The sequence below is a fragment of the Ambystoma mexicanum genome, chromosome 1p (assembly GCF_040938575.1).
Source record: "Ambystoma mexicanum isolate Mex_15411 chromosome 1p, UKY_AmexF1_1, whole genome shotgun sequence".
In the NCBI taxonomy this organism is placed as follows: Eukaryota; Metazoa; Chordata; class Amphibia; order Caudata; family Ambystomatidae; genus Ambystoma; species Ambystoma mexicanum.
In genome coordinates, this window is record NC_090921.1 from 1,299,265,622 (window position 1) to 1,299,279,722 (window position 14,101).

At 41.9% G+C, this 14,101-nt stretch overlaps 1 protein-coding gene across 2 annotated transcripts in view; it reads left to right on the forward strand.

Moving 5' to 3' along the window:
* Positions 1-388: 388 nt before the first annotated feature.
* The window catches only part of LOC138453200 (kinesin-like protein KIF18B), a 430,482-nt gene continuing 416,769 nt past the window's right edge, over positions 389-14,101 (forward strand). The window contains exon 1 of one of the 2 annotated variants that reach the window (XM_069605828.1): positions 389-545. In XM_069605828.1, coding sequence (XP_069461929.1) covers positions 443-545 — 103 coding nt within the window. In that variant the 5' untranslated portion in view covers positions 389-442. Of the gene's footprint in view, positions 546-12,816; positions 12,839-14,101 lie in introns of those variants that run through there. The other variant, XM_069605836.1, reaches the window with a different exon arrangement.

The following is a 14,101-nucleotide window of genomic DNA, read 5'->3' on the forward strand; positions in this document are numbered from 1 at the left end:
CTGTCAACTACCTTCAAATCATAGCTCTCAACTCACACGCTTTTGGCGGGTGTCACCCGCCCTGTAAAGGGCTGACTCACCCGCCAAGCCTCCTGCACGCCCATTAATTCCAATGGGCGTCTCACCCGCCAAAAACAGAATCGGGTGATTTCACCCGCCTTTTCAACAGAAATGGTTGAGAGGTGACAAACCCGCCCTCAAGTTACTGCTGGGATGATTTGAAGTTACACTAAAGAATTACGGAGAGGGCGGGTTAGAGAGAGGGCACGGGGGCAGGCGGCCGACGGTCCTTCCTTTGCTGTTGGTAGTTACGTATCTAGACTGATCTAAAAAAAAATAAGTAATTCGGTGGATGGCTTCGTCAGGCTGTCTGAGACGAGTTTGTCGTAAAAGGTCGTAAAGAGTCTCCGTAGCCTACCCTCGACGTACTTCAACTCCCGGCATGCCGTTCGCTGCAATGTTACAACCAATGGCAGGCGCGCGGCGCGAAGCAGCAGAGTTTGAACGAGGAGAGCGGAAGAGCCTGCAAAGGGATCGGAGCTGGGGTAAGGACTAAGGAGATTCAGGATCGGGACAGGGAGTGGTATAGGCTCATGGCCAGTTCCTTGATAGAGAATGGGGCGGGTAGCTTCTGTAATGTGTCGCTTCACCCTTATTTCAGCAGCTGTTGTTAATCAACTTCAATGTTTATGTGTACTGTTTATCGCCATGTTCCATGAGCTACACATAATATACCTCTAATCTCCAGGTTACTGCTTCATACACACCTATAAGTATCCGTATACAACACTCTTGGAATCATTCCGGGCCGTATCTACCCCCACACTCGTTCCAGTTTCTCCAAATTATGAAGCCATTGTAGAATTTGATTTGCCCCTCGTACCACACTGATCGCCCTAAGACTCAGTGGCGTACCGGAGGGGGGGGGGGGGGGTGCTGGAGGGAGCTGCCCCCCAGAGGCTGTTCGGAGACCCTCACTGGGACATTTGTCAGTGGGACACCTCTCGTTTGGCACCTCAATGACGGTGCCCAATGGGAAAGGTGTCCCACTGGCAGGACGATGTGTGCTTAGCAAATTCCAGCTCTCCCATTGTCCTGGCAGCAGGACACCCTACCCTTGATGAACGGAAGAGGTGTCCAACTGCCAGGACAATGTTCCAGAGCATTTCATTGTGAGCCATTGGGCACTGATGAGATGGAGTGGAATTTTAGTAACTATTAGCATGGAATGTTGTCCCTTTAGAAATGGGAGGGAATGATCAGAAGTGGGAAGAGGGCATAATGCTGCATGCTTTATGAAATGATGACTTTGGCTTAAAAACCCATGGGGGGTTTGTTAGGCTCACATTAATCTGCATGATGCTATTGTGACTTTGCATGCAGGATGGGGAGAATGAAACTAAAACCATACTCTCATTGCACAACATATTTCCATGACAATGTTTATAGTGTATACTTAGTTTACTATGAACGGCTAGTTTATTATGTAATGTGTTTTTCTTCCAATGCGTTGCTATTAATAAAGTATTTTTTAAGCACATGAAATGCAAAGCAAAACTTTAATAAATGTTTATAAACTAAACCTGGGAAGATGTGCTCAGTTGCTTGCCATTTAACCAAAGTGTGTGATCCTGGGCAAATCATTTAATCTGCAGCTCTGTAAGTGATTCACGCCATAGCTTATGTGAATATATCATGCTGTTATGTTATTTTTTTTAAAGCCCAATGCCTATAGAGTTGCTCCTCATATAATGCAATTTAGGTATTTTGTACCACAGTTATTTGCCACTTGGCTTGCTTATGGCAACTTATTCTAAAGTCATCTCTGTGGTTCATATTTTTTTTTTTTTTTTTTTTTTTTTTTTTTATTGGTTTAGCTGATTACTCAACTTTTCAATTTTTACAAAAGAATGATGAAACCAAGCAAGAAAAGGAAATTTTTTTTTTTTTTTTTTTTTTTTTTTTTTTTCCTTTTCCCTGAGCAGTTTGTTAAAAAGGTTAACAAATACTTAATTCATTGTCGTCAGGTTTTCACATAGGTAATCATTCATAAAATATGCATGTCGACACAAGATCATAAAATTACACAGTTTTGTAAGACTCGTACTTATACTTACTTACTTAACCAACTTAAAACCTTAAAACATAGCAACTATATGTAGATCATCACATAACATTACTTAGTATAACATGGTAAACTTCGCGCTAGTTCACAAGTCATCATAGAAGACTTCTTCATGTTATATTTCAGTGGGGGTAGATTCGTCTTCTAATTTTAGAGCATACAAAAAGTTGGTTGTGGCTATGTATAGACTCATATTTTCAGTTGTGAGTATGGTTAACCATCTATGTTCAGGTAATATATGAGACATGTAGAGCAAATGATTAGCATAGTGTATCGTTCTCAGCTTACATAGTGCAGTACATTTCATAACAAGATGTTCGAGTGTTTCCCGAATAGAAGTATTAAAGCAAAATCGACAGTAATTACTTTCCGAATTTAGCTGTTTTCTCTGAGCTTGAATATCTCGAGTGGGCCACAAATTCAAGCGTAGACGTAGGATCGCTGATCGTAGTTTAGGATTTGGAGCTTTAAGCAAGTAGGTCTCAGTTACTCCCATTTTTTTGTCCCGAAATGCTTGTGCATTAAAATGTTTATATAAAAGACAGTTGGTACGGGTAGTTATCCAATCTTGCATAAAGATTTTTTTTTTGACATGATTCGGATTGTTAATTAGCATTTCAAGAGTAATTTCCGCCCTAGCCAATATTACTATTACATTCTTCGTCCAGTTTTGAGCAAAACGGTGTTTAGAGTGGAACATGTAATCTGATATAGTTGCTAACAAGGTGTTATTCTTGTCATAAACTATACATTTCCTAAAGAGCGCACATAATTGCCAGTGATATCTGGCGTGTAAAGAAGTGAGTCCCAGCTCATATCGTAACCAAGAGCCAGGTGTACAATTCGGGATTCTTAATGAGTGTCGCCAGTATTTTGCTTCGATTTTTTCAAAGAATGAATTTTCAATATATGGTCTGGTTTCTAGTCCATAGAGAAGAGTGGGCGTGATTTTCTGTCGCCAATATTGGATTGCCGGGGCTATTGAAAATTTGCCAAATTTAAACAGAATTATCCTGGTTTGCGATATGGCTGGGATCACCTTATTTGCAATGATGAGTTTTTGGGTGTCGATGTTGGGGACATCATCAAAGGCCAATCCTAAGTATGTATAATTTCTAACAATATCAAGTTGGACGTCTTTAATTTGCCAGTTCATTCTATTGTTCAAAGATCTTTTTGGGACGTATTGCACTATTTGTGATTTTTTCATGTTTATAGTGAGTTCGTTTAGGTCAAAATATTGTGACAGGGCTGTCAAAAGTTTTTGTAGGCCACTAGGTGTTTTTGATATGAGTACTAGATCGTCGGCATACCAAAGGGCTTGTATAATCACATTGTTTAACTTAGGAGAATCTGATGTTATTTCTCTAAAAATCTTTTTTATATTTTGAATATAAAAGTTAAACAAGGCGGATGCTAGTAGACAGCCTTGTTTTAACCCTTTTGATGTTTTAATAGAAGCAGATAGTAGACCCATTATTGATAGTCTGATACGTATTGATGTTTCAGAATGTAACGCATGAATAATATCAATCAAGGTAGGAGGACATTCTTCTTCAATGAGCTTGTCAATGAGTTTACCTCGAGAGATAGAGTCGAAGGCTGCCTGTAAATCGATAAATGCAAAATATATAGGCGTCTTGGTGTAATGCGCTTGTTTTTTTAGAGCATGTAATGTAATTAAGTTAACAGCTGTTCCCATGCCTGGTACAAAGCCCGTTTGATTTGGGTCTCGATGTTGAGTTTCCAGAGTCCATTGGTTAAAATCTCGCAAAACAAATCTACAAAAGATTTTGCTCGGGGTGTCCAGAAGAGCGATGGGGCGATAGTTGGAAGGGGCTTCACGGTTTCCATTTTTGAAGATAGGAACTATTAATGACGTGCACCATGATGCAGGTATAGTTTTTGTGTATAGAATCTGTTGGAATATATTGTTTAAGATTCTAGCCCATGCATGTGGGTGTTCTTTCATCATTTGGTTTGTTAGACCATCGGGTCCCGCCGCTCGAGATGAAGAGGCCTTAGTTATGAAGCTTTCGATGGTTTCTGTAGAAATATCAAGATTCCAAGGTGCATTGCTTGGTGTTAAATAATGATAATGTTCAAAATTTTCATCATGATATAGTTTGGAAAAGTGTTTTATCCATTCTCTCTCTGTCACACCATTTAGTTGTGTATCGACTTGTTTGTGGACAGCAGTTTCATTCAAAAGGGACCATATTTGAGCTGTATTTTTGGTTCGAGCTAGGTCCATGAAATTTTCACTGTCTTTTTGAAACATGGAGGCTTTATGACCACGTATCCAGTTTTTGTATTTGCATTTTAGATTTCTTTTGACTCGTTGTTGCTGATCTGTAGGTAGGGTTCGCGTCTGTCTTAGATCTTTTCTATAAGCGGATTTCACCTTCTGTAATTGGTGGTCATAGACATGTTTGTTTTTTTTTTTTGATGAGATAAGATGTATATGGTGAACCTCATTGAACATATTCAGGACTGTTGGATAAGATTGAAACGTAGGGGAGTTTGTTTGTACTTGAAGTGCTCTTTCCATTGCTGTTAGCTTGTCTCGGGTCCATTTAAATCTTGTTTTAGCATTATTAATTTGTAGATTTGGCATCATTCGATGTTGTGGATCTGCTTGGAGTTCTGTCCAAGGCCAAGTCAATAGCAGCATGTTATGATCACTTGTTGATTGTTGTATGATTTCAAATTTTTGAGCCTTCATGAATAAATCTTCAGAAAGAAATAAATAGTCGATAGTACTTGTAAATTTGCCTCTGTGCCACGTGGGTCGAGATGGTATATCGCCTGGAAGCGAGCCATTCGCGAGAAATAAATTCCACTCAGTCATGAAATTTTGAGCTCTAGTGATATCTGGAGACAAGGTTCTTTTGAATGTGGACATATCATGTAGGTTGAAATCACCAGCAATTATGATAGTTGAGATGTTCGAAGTTTTCGAGATTATTTCTAATAGGTTAGATAAATCTTTATAAAAGATCTTGTCAGGAATTGCCGCTGGATTGCGATACAGATTAATTAATGCAATACGCACGGAACCTCTCGAGATTTCGACTAATTGCATGAAGTTGTTCGGAGAAGCCCAAGCGTGGAGTTTAAGGCCTGATGTAGTTCTAACAGCCACTAATAAGCCTGACATAGGTCGACCTTTTGTAGAGGTGATTGCTGGGAGATGTACCACAGAATGCTCATCCCATAGTGGGGTTTGTGTGATCCATGTTTCTTGCAGTGCTACTATTTCAAAGTTGTTTATACAATTCTGTTCTTGATTCAATAAATGTCGAAAGCCTCGTGAATTCCATGAGATCAAGGTAATATTTTGTTCAGACGAGCTCATTGATGGTTATGTTTTGGTTGATAAGTTGCAAAAGGCGCATATACATGCTTCTTGTCGTTGATTGTTTTGTGTATAATGATTTTGTTTTGGTTTTTGCTCTTGTTGTTCATTGTGACTTCTTTCTGGGTCTTGCGCCAATAAAAATCCCATTTCGAATAGGGCCATTTTTGCTCGCCATAGGGTGTTTAACACAAGACCAGATCTGATCCAAAGACGGACGATTGAAAGATTGCTATCGCACAGAAATTCTACTTGGTCAATGTCAGATGATGAAATATCTTCCAGAGCTGGTAGTTCGCCAAATATGTTGAGAACACTTGTTCTGGACAAGTCATATTGAGCATGTGGAGCGTTGCGGCATTTCAAGATAAGAGTATGAAAGTTATGAAATTTGTTCTTCTTGGTTTCTTTTTTTGGAGGAATTGTCTGTGTCTTTTTTATTGGTTGTTCAGCAGTTGCAAATTGGACTACTTTCTTATTCTGCACGTCGTTAGTCAAGATGGATCGTGGTCCTGTTAGTTGACATTTCGAATGGGCTACATGTGTCCAATCATTTTCTATGGGATAATTTTCATCCTGTATTTGTAAGTGCGATTCCCAGTTTGCTGGTTGTCTGGGATGGTTGAAGTTAGAATGTAGTGAACGATGATATAAATATTCATCTACAGCTGCTTTAATTTCTTCAGCTCGTTCAGAAATATAGCTTCGGTCAGAGTTCGCACTGAGAGATGTTTTTGTGTGTGATGATGACGATGATACAGCTGGGCAAAATTGTGTCGGCTGATTTTTGGAATTAAGAGCAGTATTCATCCTGGGATCTTCCGTTTCTTCAGATAAAGCGATCAATGCATTCAAAGGTGAGTGTGAGGATGGATGGATTAATCGCGTCTGAGTAGTGGAAGTATTTATCTGAGAGTCACTTGGGGATTTGGTGCATTGTTTTGGAGCAGGAAACATAATAGCTGCTGTTGGTACTCGATGTTCATTTGGCGTCGCTCTGATTTGGTTTGTTGTTTCTGCTTGTTGAGCAGTAGAACTAGATTGAATATTAGTAAGAGCTTTTTTTTGGATGGCGTCATTCATCACTAAGCGTGCTTTCGCTTTCATCATTCGTCTTGATTTTTGTGTGGTATGACGTGATCTTGTAATAAGAGTTCTTGCAGAAGGGCCCTGATGGGCTTGTTTTTTAAAGACATCATAGGTTGCTGAAGTTATCGAAAGTGGGCTTGTAGGTATTTTGTCAACACTAATCCATGATGCATTTGGATCGTGATTGGTGTGATTAACACTTTCCACCGGTCGGATGATACCAGGTATAGCAGGAACTGCAGTTTCTTGGATTTCATCCTCAATTAAAATTGCCTGGGAATGTACATCCTCTATATCATTATGTGGTTTCGGTTGATTCATATAGGGGTGCAATTGTATCCACGTTGCAATTTTATCAATTTGTTTTGATTGATGATTAATTTTTTTTTCAAGGGTTTCAAACATATTGTATAAACTTTTGATCGTGGTGTTTACCGCTGTGAGGGTAATCTCTAAGAGGCCATTGTTGATAGAAGTTGACGGGTGTTCAGGAGATGTTAAACGTCGTCGAGGAGTGGGTTGTATGAAAGAGACTACTGAAGAAACACTAGAGTCCATGGAACACGGTGCGCGGTAATCCGGTGTATTTGACACCACAGAAGAGTTCTGAATCATATTGGAGACACATGATGGTGTATTAAGAAACACTTCGTTTTGATCTTCTTCCTCAGCCACAGATGGTAGGGGTGCATATTGTTTTGGATTGATAGTCGGAGACGTGATGGTTTGTAGAATGGTGTTGTCCGACATGCACTGTTCTTCATTTTGTAAAGAGCGAGCTTGCAATGGCTGTATTTGCTTTAAGGTTAGGGAGGTATTATTTAGAATCTTTTCTGATGGGACTGGGGCTGAGATGACGGCCTGTACATGACTTGTAGGCTGCGCACAAAAGGAGCGAATATCATACTTCGCTAGAGAGGTTTTGGGCACTGGTGTGAGTGTTATGCTTTTTCGAGTGGCCAAGCGTTTGGCTTTGACAACAGTTTTGGAGAAACTGTTTGCTGGAGTAAGTGGTAAATCCGGTACCTCAGGCATGTTAGTTTTCAAAGTGTATGAACGCATAAAAGGAAAATTAGCTTCAAAGGAGGTAGAACTAAGTAGTGGTTTCTTCACAACTGCAGGGGTAGTAGGACTGTTAATCACAGTTAAGTATCGTGAGCGATAAGGAACTAAATCATGATATTGTAATGAGCCAAACTTAAAAATAAGCCAAATTTGCTAAGTAAAATTGAGTAAGTAGAAGTAAATAAATAATTTAGAGTCAAAATCTTTCGCCGCAACTTCGCGGCTAAGCGGCCAAGCGGTACTTGCACGGTACTTGGTACGGTGCGCGCGCGCAGTGCGCGCGGAAGTTCGAATAAATACACGCCTCCAAGGGGGTGTGTCAACAGTTGTTGCACAGCCTAAACAGACAAAATAAAATAGCTGTGAGGAACTTAGTTCATGTAGTAATGTCCTTTAGTCCATACATATATGGTGTTCACCTGCTGGAATTTGAAGTCCTTCTGTGAGATGGAAATCCAAAGGTAATCGAACAGCACACAGCGGTCAGCGGACAGCAGGCAGCGGCCAAGCGGTACTTGCACGGTACTTGGTACGGTGCGCGCGCGCGGTGCGCGCGGAAGTTCGAATAAATACACGCCTCCAAGGGGGTGTGTCAACAGTTGTTGCACAGCCTAAACAGACAAAATAAAATAGCTGTGAGGAACTTAGTTCATGTAGTAATGTCCTTTAGTCCATACATATATGGTGTTCACCTGCTGGAATTTGAAGTCCTTCTGTGAGATGGAAATCCAAAGGTAATCGAACAGCACACAGCGGTCAGCGGACAGCAGGCAGCGGCCAAGCGGTACTTGCACGGTACTTGGTACGGTGCGCGCGCGCGGAAGTTCGAATAAATACACGCCTCCAAGGGGGTGTGTCAACAGTTGTTGCACAGCCTGCTGGAATTTGAAGTCCTTCTGTGAGATGGAAATCCAAAGGTAATCGAACAGCACACAGCGGTCAGCGGACAGCAGGCAGCGGCCAAGCGGTACTTGCACGGTACTTGGTTCATATTTCTTTGAATGCATATTATGGACCCCCCAAACGTTTTGCTTTTCTTTGGTTGACCTGACTCTTTCTAGTAGAGCACAGCCTTCAGCTGCACTCCCCTAGGCTTTTGCTAATGTGTTACGTGGAAAGTGACGCGTCCTTCAGACTCTCAGTACTGGGCAACTATGCTTCCCTTGGTCTTTGACTATGTTGTCCTTCCTTGGTAACTTTCAGTTTGGAAAGTACTTTCTGTACCGTGCACTGGTGTCCTTTTTGTTTTATGGCCGTAGACACCCTCTAAGGAATTTTTTGGTGAATGTAAAAGTGTGTCTTGGATGAACTGGTGGCAGCAGTTTACTGTAATGGTAGTTTTACTACTTTTTAGCGAGATGTACCACTCTTACCACTGATGGCTCATGACTGTGGCCAGTGCCGAAAATGGCAGTGCCACAAAGTCTTTTGTCCTGTCCTTTGGCCATCTAGTCCCTTGGCCGTCCCCCAGTTCAGGTTGACCTGGGACTTCCTTATTTGAGCATGCAGCCTCCTGCGAAAAACCACATCCTTTGCGGATTCCTGCATGCCACTTGTGCTAGTGCCCTGGGAGAGGATTGGGACTGTCTGGTCCTAATCCACACTACTTGTGCCAAGATGTCTGGTATGCATGAGGACCACTGTGGACCATTATTGGTGTGCATGCAAGACAGCAGATCTTCTATTGGTTGTCCAGATTCGATCTTGCATCAGATTCGATCTTGCATCAAACTTTGGATAAGAGAATGGGCCCTGTATCCATTCCTGGTCGATCTACAGTGGTTCATACCAAACTACAGAAGGAGCCAAGTATCATGTGGGCTGAAGCATGCCAGAGATGAGCTGGAAGGTTTAGCCCGCTGAGCCCTCTGCTGTCCTGTGGGACTCTTGCTTTGTTCTCGACCTTAGAAGGCCTGCAAGGGTGTTCCAAACCATTTTAGTAGTGGGAACAACTACTCTCGGAGCCCCCCCCTCTTACCTCTGATCCAAGATGATTTTGTGAGTCCTTTAACAGGGTGTCTGTTCAGCATCATAAAGACTAGAGACTAGAAAGTATCCATAGAAACTTTTGTTCTGCTGCTTCACAAGATTTTGAGCCTCTCGATTGATTGATATATTTATAACGGGTAGTTTTGTTGAGGTCAAGCTCTTAGGCCTGTACCCTTTTTTACTCTTGGGGCAAGAGTGTCGCGTCTGTGTGAAAAGTTTTTCAGAGGAACCACTACCCCATCTCTGAGGTTTTAGACAAGTGGCTAAGGTTTCACACCGTGACTGCGCCACATGTTAGTCATAGATAAGATTTGTAAGGTTATTAGGCCATCAAAAATGATCAGCAGAAGCCAGTTACGTATTTGTAAACTCCCGTAGGAGGTCCTTTTTTATTTAACACGTGTTTCGGTTCATATCGAGCCTTTCTCAAAACAGGGCATATATCAATGTCGTAGTTGCATCATTCTGATTACTTCAAGTACTCAACAGTTTGTATACAAGTCCCTGGGTTAGAATCCCACCTACTTGGAAGTAATCGGTATGAGCCGACACGTGTTAACAAATTAAAAGGGCCTCCTACGGGAGTTTCCAAATATGTAACTGGCTTCTGCTAATAAGTTTTGATGGCCTAATACCTTCTGCTAATAATTTTTGATGGCCTAATACCTTTTAAAAATCTTATCTATGACTAACATGTGGCGCAGTCACAGTGTGAAACCTTAGCCACATGATATCTATAACACGCTTAATACCCAGAGAATTCTAAGCGCGGACCCGGGGATCAAACCTGTGTTGTTCCATGTCGTCTTGTTTCCAAGGCGAGCACATTGCCCCTGAGCTGTACTCCTGAGGCATAGCTCTGAACTGCCTTTTAGCTAGGATTGCGAATTAGACGTTGAAAGCCTTACAGTGTGAAGAAGCTGCCTCTAGAACCTTAAGATCTGCTACTGTTTGATTAACCAACTGTTTTCCTTCCAAATAGACTTCATCTTACAAAGCATAAATTAGCTTCCAAAAAATGTATTAGCAAAATGCGCTAATTATAATCTTCTTGATTACAAAACAAACGTCTTTGATTAGCAGTTTTGCACTGATATTTTTAATGTCACCAGAAGTTAATTCTAACCAAACATGAAATGAGCAACAATACAGCATTTTCCTGACGTTCCCCAGACAACCACAGGTGTCCCCCATCTTAGATACAATGGCTTAGGTTGGTTTTGACAATAGTGGTCTCAGCCATGCATGACATGAGCCTCGTCCCCAAAGAGGAGACAAAGGCCTCCTCCAGGAAAATAGGGGAGCTCTCTTTGGGAAAGGTGATCTCAGATGAGACCTGGAGGTACTGCTGCAAGGGGACGAGGAAAGTGGCTATTGATGGTAGATTCAAGCTAATCCATTTCAAATACATGAATCAATTTTACTACACACCAACTCAACAGCTTTTTCCCAGATGTCCCAAGCAGCTATGCAAAATGTCACAACGCCTCGGCTGACTTTCTGTGTGGGGGTGCCCTCCTACCCTGGCCTTCTGGGGACAATTATTTGAAATACTCTGTGAAATAACAGGTGGAAGAATAGAACCAAGCCCACTGATTGCGTTGCTTGGGCATACCTAAAGGTGTGAGGAAACTAATAGAGCTGCTTCTGGCTAAGGGGCGGGTAGCGATGATGTGGGGAGGAACACAATGCTTAAAGGTGGAACATTGGCAGGCTGATATCCTGTACTACAATGACATGGAAATGACTAGTTATCTAATGCACACCCAGCCTGGTACTAAAGACATATGGGGTCCTTATATACTACCTTTTTAATAAGCAAACTCAAAGGGACTGACAGTCACAGCCCCAAGAGACCAGGAAAATCAAGAGCAATACACCGTGCAGAGTCACCAATCACAAAGTGGTGAATAAACCCAACAAGGACCATACACCGAATTGGAGACGTGTTAAGAGACCATAGAACACTTTGCTGTACAAGTTTACATATGATACCTATGGAGATATGATAGAAAAAATGTGATGCCCTCAGCTGATATAGTGTACCAACTGTGGGGTGTTGTGGGACATGGTTAATGTTGGCATGTGAGTGATGGTTATTTTGAAAAATGTCAATAAAAAGTTTTAAAAAAGAACAAGAATACAGCTTTTCTGGTGGTACCGCTGATGTAACAAATCAGTGAGAGGAGTGTCTGTAAAATGTCCATTCATGTTACAGGTTAGTAACATGAATGGACATAAATAGATATGACAGAAAAGCTCTGAAAACTGTTTTCAGTGGAAAGCTCTGTGAAACTGGGTGCAGCTGGTGTTGCAAAAGGCAGTGTCCCATATACTGTATGGTTGCCCTATCATTTTCTGTGTAAGGAGAAGTTCACAAGTTTCATGAATGAGTAGCTGGATACTAAATACATGGTATGGTGTTGTGGCAGGCAGGGTAAATCTCAACTTCAGGTGGACAAGATGGCCCTTGCCCATCATTGATATCAACTGTATTCAATTCAGCATTCAATAACACATGGGGGAGGGCAGGGACACTAAAAACCTCAAAACTAAGCCATGTAGGCTCAATCGCAACATACCAGCCCTGCCCACGCATGAAAGCGATATTTATTGCTATTAACACTCGGAGCCAAATCTGGTGACAATGTTTTACTTTAGCAATACTGTAATTAAGAAATATGTGTGCTCTTAATTTTTAGGAATGTAATTGGAGAACAGTCTTTCTCCCACGCAGGCTTTTGGCATATTTAAGAGTGGGGCAGATGGTTACTGCTGCTCTCTCTCCGTTAGCCCCTTTAAACTTGCAGTGAACAGATACCAAAGAGTGGAGAAAGCCCTGAGGGCAAGAGAGGAATGCAGGCCAAGTTCTCTTTTCACTGTACAGGATCATTTATATAGCTAGCTGTGCGCCACAACTGTCAATTTAATTAGCAAACATACAGAATTGCATACCAAATTGAAATTGCTATGCGACCCTGCTTATTTTATACCATGATCTTATGGGGTTTTGCTAACTAAATCGTACGCGAGTGTGCAGTAGTACCGATAATACGGTAGAACTGTCATTAGTGTCAAACTCTGTTACAATTGTAACCGCGAGCAACTACAAACCAACCAGCGCTTTTTGAAAATTATCTTCAAGTAGTCCTATGTGTAATTTATTAAGAATTTAAAAGCATATTGTAGTGATCTGGAGCATTGCCCTTCATGTGAGTAACACATTCAGGCTGCTTCGTGTGATGTCATATGAATGGAACTTGGAGTGGAGTGGAATGTTGCGTGTGCTGGTTCCAAGGTGGACAGTTAGAGAGAGAGAGAGAGAGTGTGTGAGTACGAGTGCGGCTGACCATGGGGGCTGGTGGATGTTTATGTTCCAATCTTGAATTGTAACTGAGAACTTCACCTCAGCACTATAACAAATAAAAGTACTCATATTATATAAAAAATAAAGTACTCATTATAAAGGACTGTACTAGATTCATTACGAACGGCCGACTATTACATTGGCGACGAGGATGCCAGTTTCAGGAGCGTTACAGTGAAAAAAAAAGAAAACGGAACTGTTGTTGCGCCAGCAGCGATCATTGAAGAGTACTGAGAGAACACAGTGCTCTGTCTCCTTCGGGGCTCCAGGTGAGAGCAGAAAAGCTGTGCGCGAGAGGCCGCGAGGTGTTAGGATTGTAAATCAATGTTTGGGGCCATCTGTGACAGGCGCTGCAAGGGAGGTAAGCTTAGAAGGGACAGCCGCACAGAGTATGTGCTGTATATGTAAATATGCGCTTAGAGTGACTGGGAAAGAAGAGTGAATTACGTACCCAATATACACAGAAGGGCAGGAGTATTCTCCTGTCAGTACGCATGGTGTGTACGTGAAATGCAAGGCTTTGGCAACAAGGAAAACCCACTGAACTGTTCGTGGATTGGGGTTTAATTTTATTTTGGAAGTGCACAAGGCGTGCACAGGACGTACACAAGGTGTGTAATTTTAGAAGTACACAGGGCGTGCTCAGGACATACACAAGGCGTCTAGAGGAGTGAAGTGGCAGTTGGAAGGGAGCTCTGTGAGGCTTGCTGGTCGCGGCTAGAATGATGTCACAAGGCATGACACAGTCTTGCGGGTGTTCGGAGGACGACGTGAGGGTTCATTCTTCTACAGAAAGGATCATCACAGTGCTGGGCAAACGGAAAAGCGATGTTGATCAGAGGGAGTTTCCTACGGATTTGGATTACGCTGGTGCTGTAACACAGGCAGGTGAAGTGACATTATTGGGAGGAGCAGTAGCGAGAGCTTATCAGCGTAAGTGTCAGGAAGAAACAAAATACAGGAAAAGGAGTGAACTGTCCGCAAGTGAAAAGTAAGTTTTCGAAACTCAAAAAGAGACAGTTTTTGAGCAGCAAGCAACTTTGGGTTTTCAGCATACTGATGGTTTGGAAAAGTGTTCAAAATTTCCGGTGAGAGAAGTAGGGACTGT